The sequence below is a fragment of the Nelusetta ayraudi genome, unplaced genomic scaffold (genome assembly GCF_046127955.1).
Source record: "Nelusetta ayraudi isolate G7.1 ecotype Tasmania unplaced genomic scaffold, CSIRO-AGI_Nayr_v1 ptg000042l, whole genome shotgun sequence".
NCBI classification, from domain to species: domain Eukaryota; kingdom Metazoa; phylum Chordata; class Actinopteri; order Tetraodontiformes; family Monacanthidae; genus Nelusetta; species Nelusetta ayraudi.
The window spans coordinates 14,394,587-14,412,500 of record NW_027466092.1 but is presented as its reverse complement, the minus strand read 5'-3'; the positions used below and the strand labels follow the sequence as shown (position 1 = coordinate 14,412,500).

Here is a 17,914-nt window from a genome sequence, read left to right as displayed (position 1 = left end):
CTCCATCTGTATGAAGTCCAAGTGTTTGTACTGACAAGGTTGGAAAGGATTCCGTTCTGTGTACGAAACAAAAAAAATGTGACAATGACTTTTCACGCACGAGCCAATATGAAAACCATCAGCATTCTGGTTCTCCTGCCAACGAGTCGGTTCCCAGGCGAACGCGGTGGACTGTGACCATGGGAACCCAATGTAGGAACGTAGCGCATAATACGATGCAGCATTTCACAACTGGTGTTGCTGTGTCAGGCGGTACACAGCCACCGAAGATGCTGACAAAAAATAAATGGAAATAAAAAATCTTGCTACACTCAGCATCCTGACGCTCGTCCCTGCTGCCAAACAGACTCTTCACCCAGCGCTGTTTGTGACTGAGGCTCCAGTGCGACGGAATCGACCCCATGCTCCCTCTGCACAGTTCATGTGATGCTCCGCTCCGTCTTTCATGGATCAGCCGAGCGCAAACAGTGGAAGTGGGCTAGACTAAAATTCCAGAAACCATAGACATTCTCACTGCGCAAGTTGTGTAACATGCGGTTTTAGTTGTCGAGCACGATTTAAGGCTAATAAGATGCATTTAGTGAACGAGTTCTAAATAAAGCCCTTAAATAAAAGCACGTCTGGACCTGGACTGAGAGCTCTTCAAGCTGTTAGAGGTGGAGAGCTACTTCATCTTCTTGTGCAGCTTCAAACCCAGATTTGACCCCGACACAAGCTCTAAAACTCAGTAAATTTGACACACAAAACTCAGAGTTGGCAACAAGTTAGCCTCTCGGTGCAGAATTGGACTCTCTAGCGCCACCTAGAAACAATAAAATGGTCACTGCAGCCGCAGGAATGTCGTAGAAAGATGAATCAAAACCTCAATTGTTTGTCTCATCAAAACCTACAACAATACAATGACACCACTGTCCACTGGCAGGAAAAACAGGACAACCGCAATTTACATACCAAAATGAATATTTTAAATACTATGGTGGCCAAGCAAATTATGGGCTGTATAAGCTACAGAAAAACTCTAGACGTGAGCCGACTGCCTACATTTTACATTACACATACGCTCAAATTGTTCTTGCACACGGTTCCCAGTTTAAAGAGCTTTTGTCCAGTGAATTAGTCTGCGGATTAAGGACACATTGTCATTAGTTATAACAAATAAACTCATAATGGATCTTGGGAATTGCTGTTAATTTACGCCGACTGCAAAGGCGTCTTAATTGCTTTTTGGCCTCGTGGTCATCGGTGCGTTTCCATTCTTTTACAACTTTCCATTGGCAAGTCTGAGCAGCAAGAAGGCCTTTCCTGTGTTTGGTGTTAGCCAAGACAAACTCAATGGCCCCTCCATTTATACACTTAAAACACAGAGGTCGTCACTGCATGATGACTGTGCTGCTGTTTTTTCAAAGAAGAAGAAGAGATTGTGGCTAATAAATAGCAGAAAGCAAACCCTTGATTGCCAGTTTGAATTTGCAAGTCAGGGATTGTCCAGTTTCCTCCAGACTCAGAAAATCTGACCTCCAGTGTCAATTGGACAAAGTCCACTTCAATAACTAAAAGCCCATCTGTTCAACTTTATGTAAATATTTAAGGGGGCTACAAGCAAAGTATAACTTTCTGAAATTAAGAGCCAACAAATCTTTCTCCGTACTGAATAGGCAACATCAGAGTGTACAGTTTAGGGGGTGGTGTCACAGTGTCCCCTGTTTCGCTTTTACCCGCCTTTGCTCAGTTAGGCTCAGTGCTCACTGCACCGGAGGCGGCTGGAAACCTGCAGGCAGCTGGTTTGTTTTGGGTCTACACGTAGCACAGAAATGCAACATCTAATTCTAAAATACACCCTTGGCGCGATGGACTCCACTTCTCAAGTTGTACAAAGGCTCAACTGGATGTCTTAGCTCCCCCCCAACAGTGCAAAAAGATTCACCACTCACCTTCCCTTTCCTCTTTCACCCCTCTGTTTCTCCTCACCACGCCACGACCCTCAAACCTTTCCATCCTCTCCTGTCGCGCCAGTGTTAGCGTCAAACACAGCTCAACACACCGGCTGACTTCAGTAGAAGAGCAGAGAGCGATGATTCACATCTTAGTCAAAATTATTCTTATGCCTGTGTGTTTGTGTGTGTGTGTGTGTGTGTGTGTGTGTGTGTGTGTGTGTGTGTGTGTGTGCGTGCGTGCGTGTGTGTGCCAAACATAACTACCCACTGTGCCAATTTGGACCTTCTGCTCAAAGTGATTCAGACCTTCCTTGGCTTGGGTGGAGCTGCTCTGTGGTCACTTTTTATAACCATCAGCGACAACACACCAAACAGTCTCTTCCACTGGAAGAGTGTTTTTTTTTTCTCTCTCTCCCTCTCCCTTTGTAATCGCTATAATTCACTGAGACTAAGAGCTTAACTGTGGCCCATTCATTCACAGGAGCCACTGGTTGATTTAGAATTGAGTCAAGACACTCGATGCATGTGTGTGGATATAGTGGACATTTGTTGAACATGAGGTACATCAGGGGTAATTTATGCTAAACTGCTGTATGTATGTGTGTGTGTGTGTGTGTGTGTGTGTGTGTGTGTGTGTGTGTGTGTGTGTGTGTGTGTGTGTGCGTGCGCGTGTCATCATATTTCCGCGCTATGGATGAGTAATTCTGGGTATGAGGGGGGAATCCAGGAACAGTGGCTGGACCGTCGTGCAGTCACGCAGTAATTAGCTCACACAGACGTGGAGATGTGTGCTGAGAATATAGAGGATGCCCTAAGTGCTAATCATATAAACCCACCATGGCTCAAGCTAAAGCAGGAAAATTAGACCTCCATACATCCTCCATGTGTATTTGATCACTGCTGGAGTAAGATCATTCTGAAACAAGGGATGGAAGTATTGGAGTGGATGAAAAAAAAAAAGAAAAATAACAGGCAGAGCTAAAGAAGAAGACAACTAGGACAGCCCTGTCAGACGAGCCTTACAGTTTCCCTGCTGAGATTTCAGGTCTGAAGTTTTGCCCATGCACCTTGGAAACCTCCAAACGGAAGCATTTCCAGTTGGTTTCAGCTATAACTTGGCAAAAAGCAGGAAACAACTTCTGCAGCTTCCTAAGAAACGACATACACAACTGAAGAAGAAGAAGCCACTGCCTGGTTAGCCACACCTGCTAGTTTACACACTGATCTATCAGCTCTGACTTTGATTGGCAGACGGCTTGACCAATCACACTGTGAGGCCTCGCCTGCCTTGCCGTGATAATGAGAAATAAATCCAGCCGGTCTGGGAAAGCTTCCATCTGGGGTCAAATCCAAACAGGGTGAACATTACTCCAAACAAAACGCCGAGCAGACATTGGTGATAAAATAATGCTGACACTACACCAAAATTTTTCTGGCGTGTGCCAATCATTTTATTATCAAGTCTACCCCAGTGCCGTGTGGTTGTCAACAGCACACCGTGTTCCTGCTGAGAAAGTGACTTTATCCAACAGCAGCTGTCTGGAAAGAATCTCAGCAAAAAAATGCAGAGTCAAAGTTTGGCTTCCATCACTTTATCTCCTCCAGACCTTCCTCATTGTATGCACACATCATAAATATAGACTTAGTCAGGGCCATACACTTCATAACTGTTTCAGTCAAGTCAGCAATAACTCCTTTGGTTTTAGTTGGTGTGTGATTGAAATGGAAGTCAGTGAAATCCTACATCACTGCAGTGGTTTTAGATCAGTCACTTTTCAGAACAAAGAGATAAAAAGAATGTACTTCTTGCTGCTCAAGGTCTTCTTCTTGTGATTAGTGTGGCAAATTCTGACCACACACTGAATGTACTGTGTTTGTGAAATGAAGCACATCCACTGTTAGGGTGCAGTGGAAACCACACCTGTTTGACTTTCAAGCACATGGGGGCTTCATCTTAAATCTGTGTCAGTCCTGGGGAAGGTTGGACGGAAAAAAAAACAAAAAAACTCAGGTTTCTGACAAAAAAAAGAAATGCAGTCCAACCTTATTATTTCGTTTGGCAGCACACTTACCATTGAATGTGGAGAAAACTCAAAAACTCCATGTCGCAACAGTAACTAGGGACGGTGTGGCTTAGCAAAGGATCAGCCCAAGGCAAAAAGATATATCTGACTTTATTTTACTTTTATTCATAGAGCTATTAAAAATATTGATATCATTTTTCATTAAAAATGTATGTTACAAAGATTGAGAGCTTTATCTTATTAGTGCCTCTGTCCCTGTTTAGAGGCTTTAACGCGCACGCACGCACACACACACACACACCCATATATTTACCATCAGCAGGAAATGGACTCATCATTGACCAGCCAATGCATTAGCATGGCAAGACAGGTGGTTTAAACCGGCTAAACGCTACCTCACTTTGGACTAACAGACATGTACATGCACATGCACGGACACACGCGCACAAGGCGGGGATGTGAGAGGAATTCAATTTCATTAATCTGGTCGCTGCAAAGAAATTTACGGCTGGTGGGAATCATCAAAGAGACTTACAGGTGCATCAGCGCGTAACTTCCAGTTAGCCTGTATCGCTGCTGATTAATGTGTCAAGCACAGTGTGGAGGCCTTCCTCCGCGAGCAGGAGGTCTGGCCAATAAAACACCGCCTGCACGTACGGAAGCTGCAGTGGAGCAGAACTGATGTGCCGCAGCGGATTCTGTACGCGTTATCCTCCCATCATATCTCCACAGGACGCTGGCGCTGACATTGCCTCGATGTGAGTGTGTGTTCATTCACACGGTGAAGGCAGAGTGTCAGGGCGCAGCTACATAGCAGAACTTTGATCATAAAACCATAGCAACGTGGAGGAGAATAACAGACGGAAGGCGAATGTAGCAGCTGATGTGTAGCCAATTAAAATGGCTACTGGGTTTGCGGTGCCATCCGGAAAACTGCAGCAGGATAGAGGGAAATATTTTCATATAACTTAAGAGGTTGCAGAGATTTTGGAGATTCTCTTGACTGCATGTAAGACATTGTTCAAGACGAGTCTTTGAAATGTCTGCTTAGGAGAATTTTCGATTGGGATCAATTTTCTATTTATGTGTGTAAGATTGTAGGGCGATGTATAAGAGTGCCACGTAAAAACACTCAAAAAGAAAGCTATTATCTAAAAAGTACTAGTTCAACTAGTTACTTCTTATTTTGGTAACATAATCGAATAAACATCAGTTTTTATGCATGCTCATAATAACGGAGATTAGCATAGCAAAGGGTAAGTAAGCAGCTGGCCCTGCTTAAGCTAAATCAGCAAACTAGGTTTTACTACATGTCCCAACATATACCACTGTTAAATGTTATGCAGTGTTCCCTTTCATAACAAATGAAATCTGCTTTTCTATCAACTACAGCATAAAAAAACTATAACCATGACAAAACAAAAGTACTCATGTTAAAGTGATAGCCTTGAATGGTATACTAACAAAACACTCAATATTTTGAGTACATGAAGGTGGACACTGGACAGTGTGCTCACACTGACAAGCCAAATTTCAATGTGCATTCAAATTGTTGTGTGTCGGGGGGGGGAGAGAAACAACGCTTCACAGCCTCGGCTTGGGAACATCCGTCTAACAGCAAGCTAACTAATTAGTTTGCTAATCTTTAATCAAGCCTTTGCGTCATGCGTTTAAGTGTTGCCCGTGCTGTGTTTAGCCTGTTTGCAGTTTTCTGCTAGAAATGTGATAGTAGAAGTGGCAACTCTCGTCACTTTTAAAGACAATGTGATTCATATTAAAGTTCCCCACACAACAAATGTAGGTCACTGAAGTCACGTTATTTTTTTTTTTAGCTCGGCGTTAACCTTCCAGTGTCATCATAATATAATTGAAATGAAATACACCCATGCCAGTTAGCTGACCTTCTGGCGTTGTAAATGTCGCAGCCATGAACGGTCAATAAGAAAAAGTCAATATCATTAAAACAATCCATTCATATTTTCTCGGCTCTGTTTTCAGGCGGTTCCAGTCGTGCTGGCGAGTCAGCGCCGCGTCCTGCCCTCGACCCGCTCCGACCTCTGGCTCTGCTGCGGCGCCACATCCGTCACGTCGCCGTTTATTCACGGGCTCCATGCAACAAATGTGGTGATGTCAGCGGTGGAGCGCCAATTTGCGGCGGGCATGCGGAGAATGCTTCACACAGCCGGGTTTAAATCTCCCCAGTTTGCCGGCGGAAGAAGTCGCACTGCCGACAACGTTTTTTTTTATTTTTTTTTTATAACCTTTCAGGAATTCGAACGTGAAACCGTCCGTCTCTTTAAATGCTTTCACATTGACGCCTCGCTCAAAGAAAACGCGTTCATATCTGCAAAGTGCTTTAAAATGGACAAGGCGCAGTAGCTAATCAAGCCTGGACGAGCGAGTGTGTCTCTGTATTAACGCGCTAAACGGATTTAATCCACTGCTCTGCCAATTTCACGCAGCGCGCGCGCCCCCCCCCCTCCACAACCCCCCATTCATTCTTGGGAACTAACTATTCATTTCAGCCCAATCAGATGCAGCTGTGTAATTGCAGACACAGAGATTAGGGTTGTAGAGCGGCGACGGCGAGCGGAACACACACATTGACGCACGCACAGCCAGGCAGATATTAATTGAACACACACACACGCGCGCGCGGCAGCTGACAGCGGCGCTGCAGTGATGAAACTGGAGATGCTGCTGCTGCTGCTCCTCCTCCTGCGAGGATTCACGCCGGCAGCCTCGGACCAGCTGGACTGTAGCGGCAGAAGGCGAGACCTACACCCCGAATAATCCAACACGCGTGACGGCAGCGTGGGGGTGAAAGTGTCCCTGCTGCGGACGTGCTGTTGCGCCAATGCACTTTTAGTTTCTTTTAAACAGTGCCAGATTGGGAAAAGACACCGAGTGGCTTCCCCCATTGCCCCTCTCTAACCCAGTCGATGTGCAGTGTTGCATGATGGGTAAGGCACCCGGCCGGCGACGGACGCGTCGGGCAGGCAAGCAGGTGGAGGTGAGATCGAACGATCGAACGAACGAACGAACGTACCTCTGCGGGTCTGTCTGATCTTGGGGCTCAGCATGGCTGTCATGGCTCGTCCCAGCGCTCTCCACTCGACATGACCGTGTCACCATCCACAGCCACCCCGCCCTCTCTCCTCTTCCCTCGGCGCTGCTGCTGCTGCTCCTCCCCTCCTCCTCCTCCTCCTGCTGCCTCCTCCGGCTCTGACCCTCTGCAGTGCAGCCACGGTGCTGCTGGTGGAAAGGGAGGGCAGAGGAGGAGAGAGAGGAGAGGCAGAGGGTGGTGGTGGTGGGGTGGACAGACGGGGAGGGGAGGGGAGGGGAGGGGAGAGTGGAAAGAGAATGAGAAGAAGACCGCGATTTTATTACATTTCATCCCAACTGGGGTAAAATAGTTTTTTCTTCCTCCAACAAATAAGGATTTGTTGAAAACAGAACCACACAGGTGGAAAAATTATACACACACACACACACACACACACACACACACACACACACACACACACACACACACACACACACAGACACTAACATAAAATAACTAAAAAATAAATCAATACATCCTAGAAGAAGGAGGGGGAGGGGTGATGGTACTGGGGTGGTGGTGGATCTACTCCGCCCCTTTCCCCCCCCCTCTCTGCTATGCAAACACACCCGGAGCCGTGCTCCTCCACCCCCGCACTGTTCCCTGCTACATTATTCATAGTGGTGTGCCCGCCTGCCTGGGGAGGAGGGGGATGAGGTGTGGTTTTTAGGGAGTGGAGGGTGAGGAAGAGGAGCAGGTCTGACCTGGGCGGATGACAGATGTCAAGATTTAAGTGTTGTTATTTGGCGGTGATTCCCGTACAGTGAGGTGAGGATGGGGGAGGGGGTGTTCACCATGTGGCAGGTACCTCCTCGTCCTCCTCCTCCTCCTGCATCCAATTAAACTGCGATGCGTCTCAGCCTGGCTCCTCCCACTCTACCTCTAATCACTCATGTCCCTCCACTCGTCTTCTCATTTTCCACTCCAACACTTCTTCTTCAGTTCTGATGTATTGTCCCTGTCGTTTCCACATTTTTTTTTTTAAAACTATGTGTACTCAGTTCTTGTGGTGTTTCAACAAAAATGCGTCTCTGACACGTCCATAGATTCTGCAGAAAAGACAAGAGTATATCCTTTACTTCCTCTTCACTTTTCAGAAACTGTGTGCCAGAGCAGCCTAGAAATAAGCCCTTTGCGATTCACAACGGGCACTCATGCCTCTCCCTTGCTACTGCCAGGTGTTAGCGGCGCCTCCTGCAACCATCATGTTGTAATCACCTTCTAAATTTCCTAACTCCTGAAGGTTCAACAAACCTTTTTAGATTAGCACTAAGCTAACAGCCAGCATTTATGCTGGAGGCATTAAGCAGATGGTTTAACTTGCTGTCTTTTGGGACGACGAATCACGTTACGCTGCTCCAGTACCGATGCAAAACATTTGAGCTTGAACTAAGAGCTGCTGGGTCTGACGTGGGAAGCTAACCCTAACCAGTTGGTCATAATTACACACTAGGAATTCCAGCCGCACAAAATGGAAGAAAAACCCAAAGAGGAAAAAAGACACTGTTGCCTCCCTGACATTGTCATGTCGCCCCAGGGGTAGGATGGTACTTAGATTAGACAGCAAAACAAAGTGTACTGTGTGCTGTCCAAGCACCGTCCTACCCAACTGTGATAGTACGTCATCTCTTTTTTTGGATGGAAAAGGCAACATGTGAATATCAAAAGTCCCATATTATAATCCCATATTATAATCATTCCCAACCTTAATTTCTCATCCCAGTCACCAGTGGCACAGCCTCAGAAGATCAAACATCTCCAGAACAACCCATATTTAGCCCTCCGTTTATACCCATCTGCAAAAACACTGGGTTTCAGCTTCCTGCTGACATCAACACCGTGGTATAACCTACATGCAAAGCAATGAAAAAGGCCTTGGTCCCTGGCCATAGGACTGCCACTTCAGTCTCAAGACCAAACATATCGACACCTTTCTTTACAGTCGTTTTCTTTTTTGGGGAGTTGGCAGCTGAAATTGTTAATAAAGTGCAATTGAATGCTGACACCTACAATTGCTATATTAAATTGGATTGCTATATCTGACCATGGACATAAAAGCTGAATACATTTCTGAATACAAAAGAACAAAAAACTGATTAAAAAAAATGGGCTCAGGGATCAGTGTGTACAACTGTTTGAAATTGATGTATAACTTATAGTTGAAAGGGGATAAAAACAAAGCAGTCGGTCACTGAGGGAGGGACCTGTTCCTTTTGTGACATCACAAAGGGCCGACTTCTCAAGCTAAGACTGTACTGTAATTATTAGCAGAATAAGAAAGGGAGGAAAATGTGAGAAAGAACACCAGTGGCTGCTAATCAAAATATAATTAGTGAGTGAAATTTGAATATGAGAGGGGGGTGGTGAAAGGGAAAGAGGGAGGGGTGAGGAGCCAAGCTGAAGACCTTCACAGCTTCATTAGATGCACCTTCCACATCAACGCTCCTCCTCCACCCGCCAATTCAACGCTGCTCTTTGGAACTACTCCACTCATTACTGCAGCACCTGTCAGAGGAAACTGTTACTGTGGATTATCCTTATAAAAGGGATGAATGCATTATTGCGGAAGGATGTAATCTGAACTCAACACACCTACTTCACACCCTACCAATGCCAAATTTGTTCTGTGCTGTTCTGTGTTTTTTTTTTATTATTACAATTCATGACTCGGAAAAAAGAACCTGCTTGGATTAAAACCACGCTAGCCAAGAAAATGAAAAAAAAAATCTAACACTTATCTTCATTATTACCAAAATGTAAGGGGTCAAAGTGTCTTTAACCTCTGCCTATCAAATTATAATCAGTTCATCTAGGAGTCCCAGTGGACACTGTGTGTGGAGGACAAACCTGACAGACCAGACTCAGCGATGGGGGAAGAGCTACAAACAGGAATGAATCACTGTCAACACCTTTTCCATTTTCCTCTCGAGGATACTTTCACAATTATTGGTAGTTGCCTCTTTCTTAGACAAATGGTTGATGCAGAAGATGTTCTCTGGCAGATTTAGCTAAAATATCTTTCAACTGAAGAGCAGAGAAAATGTTTTAGATCAGTCCAGCGGTATTTAACAACCTTGTTTTTCCAACAGAAATGCACATTATGTCTCTCCGTGGTGTGAAATTCGAAATCCTGCTCTCGGCCATCAGCCATGTCTGTCTGCAGCTGTGCAGTAGCAGCCGACCTCCTCCTCCAACCCCTCCTCCACTCCACTCTGTCAGAGGATAATAGCCTCAAGTCCGGCACTGCAATTGAATCAGGGCTGGCTCCATGTCAACCACAGCTGCTCTTATTACAGAGCAAAGAGGCACAGAGACCCAGGAGGTTTGTGAATCCACAGACAAGCTGAGAGCAGCAGCGGTTCAAATGGAGCACCAAACACAAAGAACTGCTTCCATAATCATGATCCAGAGTGAGACAGCACGAGACAGCGTGAGCCAGAGAAGGACAGAGTGAGACATCATGGGGCAGAGGGAGACCAGTGACACACGGGAGGACAGAGTGAGACATAATGGGGCAGAGGGAGACGAGTGACACACAGGTGGACAGAGTGAGGACAGAGTGAGACATCATGGGGCAGAGGGAGACCAGTGACACACAAGTGGACAGAGTGAGAGTTTGAGACCATGTGAGACATCATGAGGCAGAGTGAGAGACAGGTGGAAAGAGTGAGAGAAGGAGACCATGTGAGATAGCATGCGGGAGAGTTAGTCAGTAAAACATTGGTGCACAGAGTGAGACAGCATAAGGCAGAGTAAGACAGCATGAGGCAGAGTGAGAGAATGTTGGACAAAGTGAGACAGCATGAGACAGAGTGAAAGAGACGTGTGCAGAGTGAGAGAGGGAAACAGAGAAGACAGAGTGAGACATAGGGAGATAGAGAGACAGAGGTGGAGAGAGTTAGACAGTAAAACAGAGGAGGGCAAAGTGAGGCAGAGTGAGCTAGAGTGAGACAGAAAAGGACAGTGGCAAAAGACAAAGGGGGGGGGGGGACTGGAAACGCAGGATAAAGTGCAGTGTCAGAGGAGTGAGACGTAAACTACACAGCGAGAAGCCAAACTAGAGCGATGAGATTCTGGTGCCAGTGTTTGTTCTGAGGCTGAGGTTGGGGGAAGGAGGGCGGGGGGAGGCCATGTGACCACAGCGCACTGGGTGTGGCAGTGAGTGGGCGTGTCCCTACGAAGACATCAACCGCGGGGCTGTTTGCTGCTCAGCTGCAACCACTGACCTGCTGTCTGTGGATGCTGTGGACACTCTGCTGGCACCAGGAGTCTCAGCCACACTGTTTCCTCTTCCTCTTTTCAAAGCTTTACTCAGTCACTCACTCGCCTGTGTTCTCAACCAGCACGGCAGAAAAGTTTTGTTGCAGAATGATGACGCACATCCATATGGGAACTATCACAGAGAATACATTTGGAAAGGGGGAGGAGGCCATAATTAAAAATATGGAAGATAATCAGCACAGGGTCCCATTTATTTATTTACTTTAATTGCATGGCCATGTCCTAGGTTTTATTTATTTCATTTTTTGCAGTAACCACTGCAAAACATTACCTAAATCTTGTTCAAATTGTACAATCGTACACATTTATCCTACAGGTACCACAGTAGTTTGGTTCATTTTACATTTGGTCAACTCTGGATGCTTTTTCTTGTTGTTTTTTTTAGCAGCCATTATTGATGCTGAAGCTCATGCTGCCCACCACTATGGAGGCCTGCCAAGACAATTAATAATGTAGAGACATTAGATGGTGGGCGGAGAGTAGAATGGATCTACATCCATCACTGACATGTACTTAATTTACTTCACCTGAGCAATGCATCAAAAACCACGACATGTAAATAATGCAGTCAGTAGTTTTGGCCAGGTTTCTTTCTTGATTTATTCTTTCTTGTTTTGATTTCTAGAAGCCATTCTCAATTGTATGACAAACAAAAGAGCCTCCGCTGTGAATAAAAGAGGTAGGTTGTTGCACATAATCATCACACTGGATGGCCCCGGCCCCGCCCCTCCTCCATGTGCAGCCACTCGTGTCCCTCGTGCAACAATGGACCTCGCATCTGAGGTCAGCGGGGATGAGGCTCGCTCGGAATGCTAACAAGTCGGCGTCCACGGTGTTTAGAAAACGCCGTTAAATATTGATGGTGAGAATGATTAATATTTCATACTGGTGGCTGCTGGAGGTGTGACTGTTGACTTAGCATGACTTATTGATCAGGGCAGCATGATGTCAGGGCGGCTGTAGGTGCATGAGCACTCCCGGCTCAATATGTTGTACTGAAATCAAACCTGATTGTGTACAGAGAATAAGATGCGGCTTAAGATAATATCCACTATATATAAATTTAGGTTGCACATGGTTAGTCTCTTATCATATTTATTTTCTAATCATGGTTAACAGGGTGAGAATTAACCTCTGCAAATCAGGTCAGAGTCATTCATAAAACATGTGAAATAAATGTTCGGGGCAAAACATAAATTCCAAAGGAAACACAACTAAATGAGTAATGTTGAAAAACACTGTTATGATTTTAGGAGCCTTAAAAAGTTTAATTTAAAAATCTAATTAAATATTTGCCAGTGTAAGAAGCTTGGTTCGTTCAAATTCTTACAGTGACCTTCAATAGAAAATGTCATATTTTGAAAATGACCTCTGAAAACCATCAGTGGGAAGGAATTTGAGAACCTTCGCTGTGATTTGCTCCTTAGAGCCTCACCTCCGTAAGTAAAAGTCCCGTCACCAGGCTTTCATCCTACCTATTTTAATTAGAGGCTCATTAAGAGAGTGGTGTGGCTGACGGAGCAGAGCGCCTTTCCCCCCCTGAGGTCCATCTTCATGTCATGTCTTTCTGCTGACCCCTCCTCCCCCTTCCCATTAGCCTTGGTCACTACTCTGTCACTGACAATTAGTGGAGGGGGGCTATGACTTCATCCGCTAATGGTCACGAGATGAGCTGACAGGACAGAAGACCGGCCCACATGCAATATGGATGGGAGCGTCCTGCCTGTCTGCTTGTGTGTCTGGTCCTCCTGCCTTCTGAGATGCTGATCTCAGCTCTGTCTCCTCTGTTTAGACTTTTGGAGGCGGAGCTACAGAAAAGAGTCTTTGTTCATGAAAAAGATGAAGATTCAAATAAATGGGTAGGTTGTGTCTTTACCAAAAAGCCAAGTTTGCTACTTGCTACTAACCATGAGCTTACACTGAAGAAGCAGCAAACAATGTTTACTTTATTAGGTACACATTAGTATGAGTTCCTGTTGCCGTTCTATATTCAACAAGCAGTCTGTCCATTCTCCAGCGACTGCTGACAAGGCATGTAATAGAAAAATACTACCCAGAGATTTACCCAGAGAACTGCTCCCTGGATATCTTTTTATTACCCATTACTATTTTATTTCACCAATGAAAATAAAACAGCGAGCTACACTGCATGGCATGGATCTGATAAACTTGACTGCAATGAAAATACCCTGGAAAATGCAATGTACTTAAATGTGGAATAAATTGTAATCCACACCTTCAGGTTTATCATTGACACAGGTTGCAGCAACTTTAAAATTGTTATCCCAAATTTATGATGCTGTCAGAATTGTACTGCAGGCTGTATTTCATTGCAAAGCAATGACAATGGCCTTGGTCTCTGGCCATAGGACTGCCATTTCAGTGTCAAGACCAAACATATCAACGCTGACACCAACAATTGCTATGTTAAATTGGATTGCTATATGTCACCATGGACGCAAAAGCTGAATACATTTCTGAATAGTGCTTCAAAAAAAGAAAAAAAGAAAAAGAAAAAACAGACAAAAAAATTTTGGTTTGGGGATCAGTGAGTAAAACTGTTTGGAATTGATGTATTTATGTTTGTGTTGGCAATGACTGCACAGATTTTTGTGCTCTGAGAAAGGCACACAATACCCTTTAAATTCTTTAAATTGTCATTCCCTGGAATCCAGCAAGTCCCACTGGCTGGCTCCTACTGCAGCTTGTAAAGAAGCCGTCAGCCATGCAATCAAATTTAACTAGCGTCTATTCACGGCTACGTTGTTTTGCCTTCACAGCAGTTCAGTCGCATTGTGCCCTGTGTGTGATTGACATGCTCAAGACATTAATGGCAGAGAATGAAAGCTGTGCAAAGGCATGCATGCAAAATTATTTTGTGCAGTAATGTACATTATACATTAATAATTAAACTTGCAACAATAAATATAATGAAACGATTCCTGCACTGTATTATGTATGCAGGTCTAGCTGCATCTCCATCCTTCCTCAAGGCTCAGCCGGTAATGGCCATGTGTCTCTTAATGAATCTACCTGCTGACATCTTAATCCAGTCAACTCAGCAAGTTCAGCCTAATGATGTCAAACCTGGCTTCACTGTTTTCTCAGATCGTAGCACAGATGCAATGAGGTGCAACGAGTACCTGAGTAGGAAAAAAGCCTGTTTTAAGTCATGGTTTCCCCTCAAGCAGGAGACTAATAGAGGCCGCTTGCCGTGGATAAAAAGAATAAGCCTAGCGGTTTTCTGTCATGTGGTAAAAGCGCCTCATTAAATTTAATCCCAGGTGTAAATTGTATTTTAAAGATTTACTTGAAGTACCTATATTGGCCACTTGATGGCAGCCAAAACAAGGTGTAAAATCATGTGCGCGTTTGTTCCTGTGTGATGAGAGAACTGCCTTAGCAGTCGGTAGCATGCAGATTGTACTGTAGACATACTGGCCTGTAGAAACCAAATAGTGGCAACACCAAAGCACTCACATCTGTGGCTCATCCATCATGAGTTATGTTAAGCCCCAGTTTGAAGAAAAGAACCTGACAGTTGCATAAGATGGTTGTTGTAATTTCATTCCTCCCTGTTAATTAAGGCCTCATGGAAAGGCATCGCATGTTGACTAGCATAGGCTTTGTCCAGCTTGAGAAATCTTCTGGTTCTTGAGTTTGGCCAGCTGCTGTATTGCGATCCACAAGTGGAATTGACCTGTTTAATACAAACATCAGTGCTGGCACCTGCTGATCTGTCTGAAAGACCCACCAGTGCAGACTGAGGGACAAGGATGTAACCGTTCGCTGAAAACGTCAACTTGCTACTGATTTCTGGAGATTTGGCGGCCACATCAGGTGTTTGCAAGGGTTGAGTTAGAAGAACCAGGCTTTGAGGTTGCTTATGGTGGCTGGGTTGTTCAGAAAGTTGTGCCATGCCACAGCCAGCACAGTGCCATTTGCTAAGGGATGTCGAAGCCTCCGACCAGCCTTGTTGTAGCAGCAGTGGTAGGCCGAAGGGCATTGACACTATTCATGTATGTCTTGAGCGGAATCTCCCTCCACGGACCATCTGTCCCCCACCAGTCAAGATGAATTCAATGGGCAGCCATTTCTGGGACTCTTGATGACGCCCCGGAACTGCTGCCAACTGGTCGAGGCTCCCTGGGTTGCATAATGTATCAGGCAAAAAGGGACCTCTTAAACAGGCGGAGAGAAAATGTTGGATGTGGTTTAGAAAGTGGAATGAATTGTGGTCGAAGGTGACGAGTTGACGCATTGTGCCAAGCCCATGCAGCCAAACTATGCTGAGGTCTAATATCATGTATTTGAAGAGTCTGGAGCTGATCCTTGATTATGGCTGAGTGTTGGAAACAGCCTGGGGACCCTTGGTATGTCAGTTTGCTGGCAGCTGGTGGATGCATAGTAGTGATGGGATTAACAGCTCTTTTAAGGGAACTGAATCATATCGAATCAGCCCTTGACAATGTATTTTCACAGCTTGACATTTTATTTCATTTTGGTTAAAGCGCTTCTATAACATGCCGTGTGTATTTCTCCTCCAGCTCAAAGTAATAGAGTGGTTTAGGTAAGGGCATGGGTAGCCTTGCGTTGCTGAAGTGAATTGAAAACGAATGGCACATTGCTATCAATGACTCGGTTGACCGTGTTTGTACCAAAGAGCTGTTCAAAAGGATTGGAATGAGCTAAGCCGGATGGCTGGAGGTACTTTGGTGCTGCTTATATAACTACCAAGCGTCTCAAAGTACACCTTGGAGATACTTGATCTCGAATACCCAAGTACAACAAGTACCAAATTAAATGTGAAATTGCTTACCATGCTCAGCTGGTTTTGCCATAATTTGGAGCGGTGTTGAACTGCAGCAGATCCTGTTCTTCCTCGTACCTTTTCAGGCAGCGATTGCACAGGTACTTCTGCTTGATCAGGTGGAACTCTTTACAGACCACAGGCGGCTTTTCAACCTCCGGCTGATTTGCGCGAAGAGGGTTTCTGTCCATGTTAATCTTTTCCAGCTTGCTCAGTTTGGAAAGACATGCCGGTACGCTGGTGAATCGGTTGTCAGAGAGGCCGATGTTGCGGAGCTCCGTCAGCTCGTCAGTGGTCGAGGGAAGAGTTCTCAGCTGGTTGAGGCCGAGGTGGAGTGTGTTGAGCTTCTTCAGGAGGCCGAGTTCACTGGGCAGGCTGGTTAGACGGTTGTTGCAGAGGTTCAGAGTTTGCAGATTCTGGAGGCAACCAATGGCGACGGGGAGTTCCTCTAGCTGCAATAAAAACTCAGGTTATAACCACTGACTGTATACAAAGATTACGGCACCCATTGGTGTGCAAATGATATGATTTTTTTCATGGTAAGCAGCATCTTTAATTTCCGCCACCTGCTGGTAAACTGACTACAGTTGGCTACTGTAGCCACGCCCACAACTTTATTTAACCTATTTAATCATTTGTTCTTACTAGTGACCAACCAAAAAAATGTAACCAGTCTGGGAGGTATGAATTTTGTGCTTCTTTTCTGATTGACAGGAACAGTTTTTGGCGGTCCCTGCTGGCCAAACAATAGAATGCACGTTTTTTGCCACTTTCACATTGGCCCTCTTTTTGAAACTGGAAGCAGTGTACATCTTTATATACAGTCAATGGTTTTAACTAATAGCACATTGACTTATATGTACACGTGAACTGTGTTTGTTTCTTTAGTGTAAAATTGCTTGCAGCAAAGATCATTTTCCCTCGAGACAAAAAGTGTTTCATATCATACTTACGTAGTTGCTGTGCAGATCCAACGTACGCATGGCCGTGAACAGATTAATAAAATCTGGGATCTTTTTGAGAAGGTTCCTGCTCAGGTTCAGTTCCTCCACATTACACAACTTCTCAATGCACTTTGGTACTGTGGAGAGCTCCTTCAAACTGAGGTCCAGACAGCGTTTTTCATCAAACGTCAGTTTTATACAGTTCAGTGCCATTTTCAGAGTGATGGTTTTGCCTTTACCTTGCTTCCCCTTGGAGGAAGGACAAAGGACGGAAAGAGGGATAAACACATTGTTAAAGTAACTAGGAAAGGTCACATCGGGATAATTTCTGAAGACACAGTCAAGACTCTTACCATTTATAATGTGCAGTAAGATCCTCCACATACACAGGTTGGCTTTTATGTTTAACTGGAACTCTCGTTTTCCAGGCCAAGGATTAGTCTCGACATTTGTCAAAAGGAGCTGTCAGTAAAAAGAAGTTGGACTCCGATGTGAAGCGTGCAGACATGTTTTACAGCTCCTCGTCTCGCGCTCTCAGAATTGGGTTTTGTTTATGTTACTGTTCCCAAGCAACTGTGAGACGTCTGTCGTAGCGAGGTTTGATTTGTGTTTTTCTGTAGAGTTTCTGAAGCGTTTTGCCAACAACTGGAAGGCAAAACTTGCGTGGTGGAAATGAATTGGCCACGAGTGGCTGGTGTGATTTTGAGGGCTAATTCATACCTTAATCTCAGAACAGTCAGAACTGATCGAATACTGTGATTAAAGTCTAAACTTCACATTCATTCTAATGTAATTGTCTGAGTTCTCATTCTAAA

General features: G+C 44.9%; 2 protein-coding genes and 1 long non-coding RNA gene across 3 annotated transcripts in view; all 3 read right to left on the bottom strand.

Moving 5' to 3' along the window:
* Positions 1-7,217, bottom strand: part of arhgap22b (Rho GTPase activating protein 22b) — a 29,636-nt gene extending 22,419 nt beyond the window's left edge. Inside the window, exon 1 of the mRNA XM_076034710.1 lies at positions 7,008-7,217. Coding sequence (XP_075890825.1) covers positions 7,008-7,050 — 43 coding nt within the window. The 5' untranslated portion in view covers positions 7,051-7,217. The remainder of the gene's footprint in view (positions 1-7,007) is intronic.
* Positions 7,218-13,961: 6,744 nt separating this feature from the next.
* Positions 13,962-15,297, bottom strand: LOC142893806 (uncharacterized). Its single transcript, XR_012927749.1, has 2 exons — positions 15,100-15,297; positions 13,962-15,016 (listed from the first exon to the last, which is right to left on the bottom strand). It is a non-coding gene; the product is annotated as an uncharacterized LOC142893806 (long non-coding RNA).
* A 2-nt stretch (positions 15,298-15,299) lies between these two features.
* Positions 15,300-17,756, bottom strand: lrrc18b (leucine rich repeat containing 18b). Its single transcript, XM_076034709.1, has 4 exons — positions 17,453-17,756; positions 17,109-17,348; positions 16,165-16,607; positions 15,300-15,526 (listed from the first exon to the last, which is right to left on the bottom strand). The coding sequence occupies exons 1-3, from the start codon at positions 17,453-17,455 to the stop codon at positions 16,170-16,172; spliced, it is 681 nt and encodes a 226-aa protein (XP_075890824.1). The 5' UTR covers positions 17,456-17,756; the 3' UTR covers positions 15,300-15,526; positions 16,165-16,169.
* Between the last annotated feature and the right edge of the window lie 158 nt (positions 17,757-17,914).

Bases quoted from the DNA above. Each gene is read 5' to 3' on its own strand.
- lrrc18b (XM_076034709.1), bottom strand. The intron at 16,608-17,108 runs GTAAGTATGATA...TTTTTATTGCAG, and splicing joins TGGATCTGCACAGCAACTAC to CTAGAGGAACTCCCCGTCGC.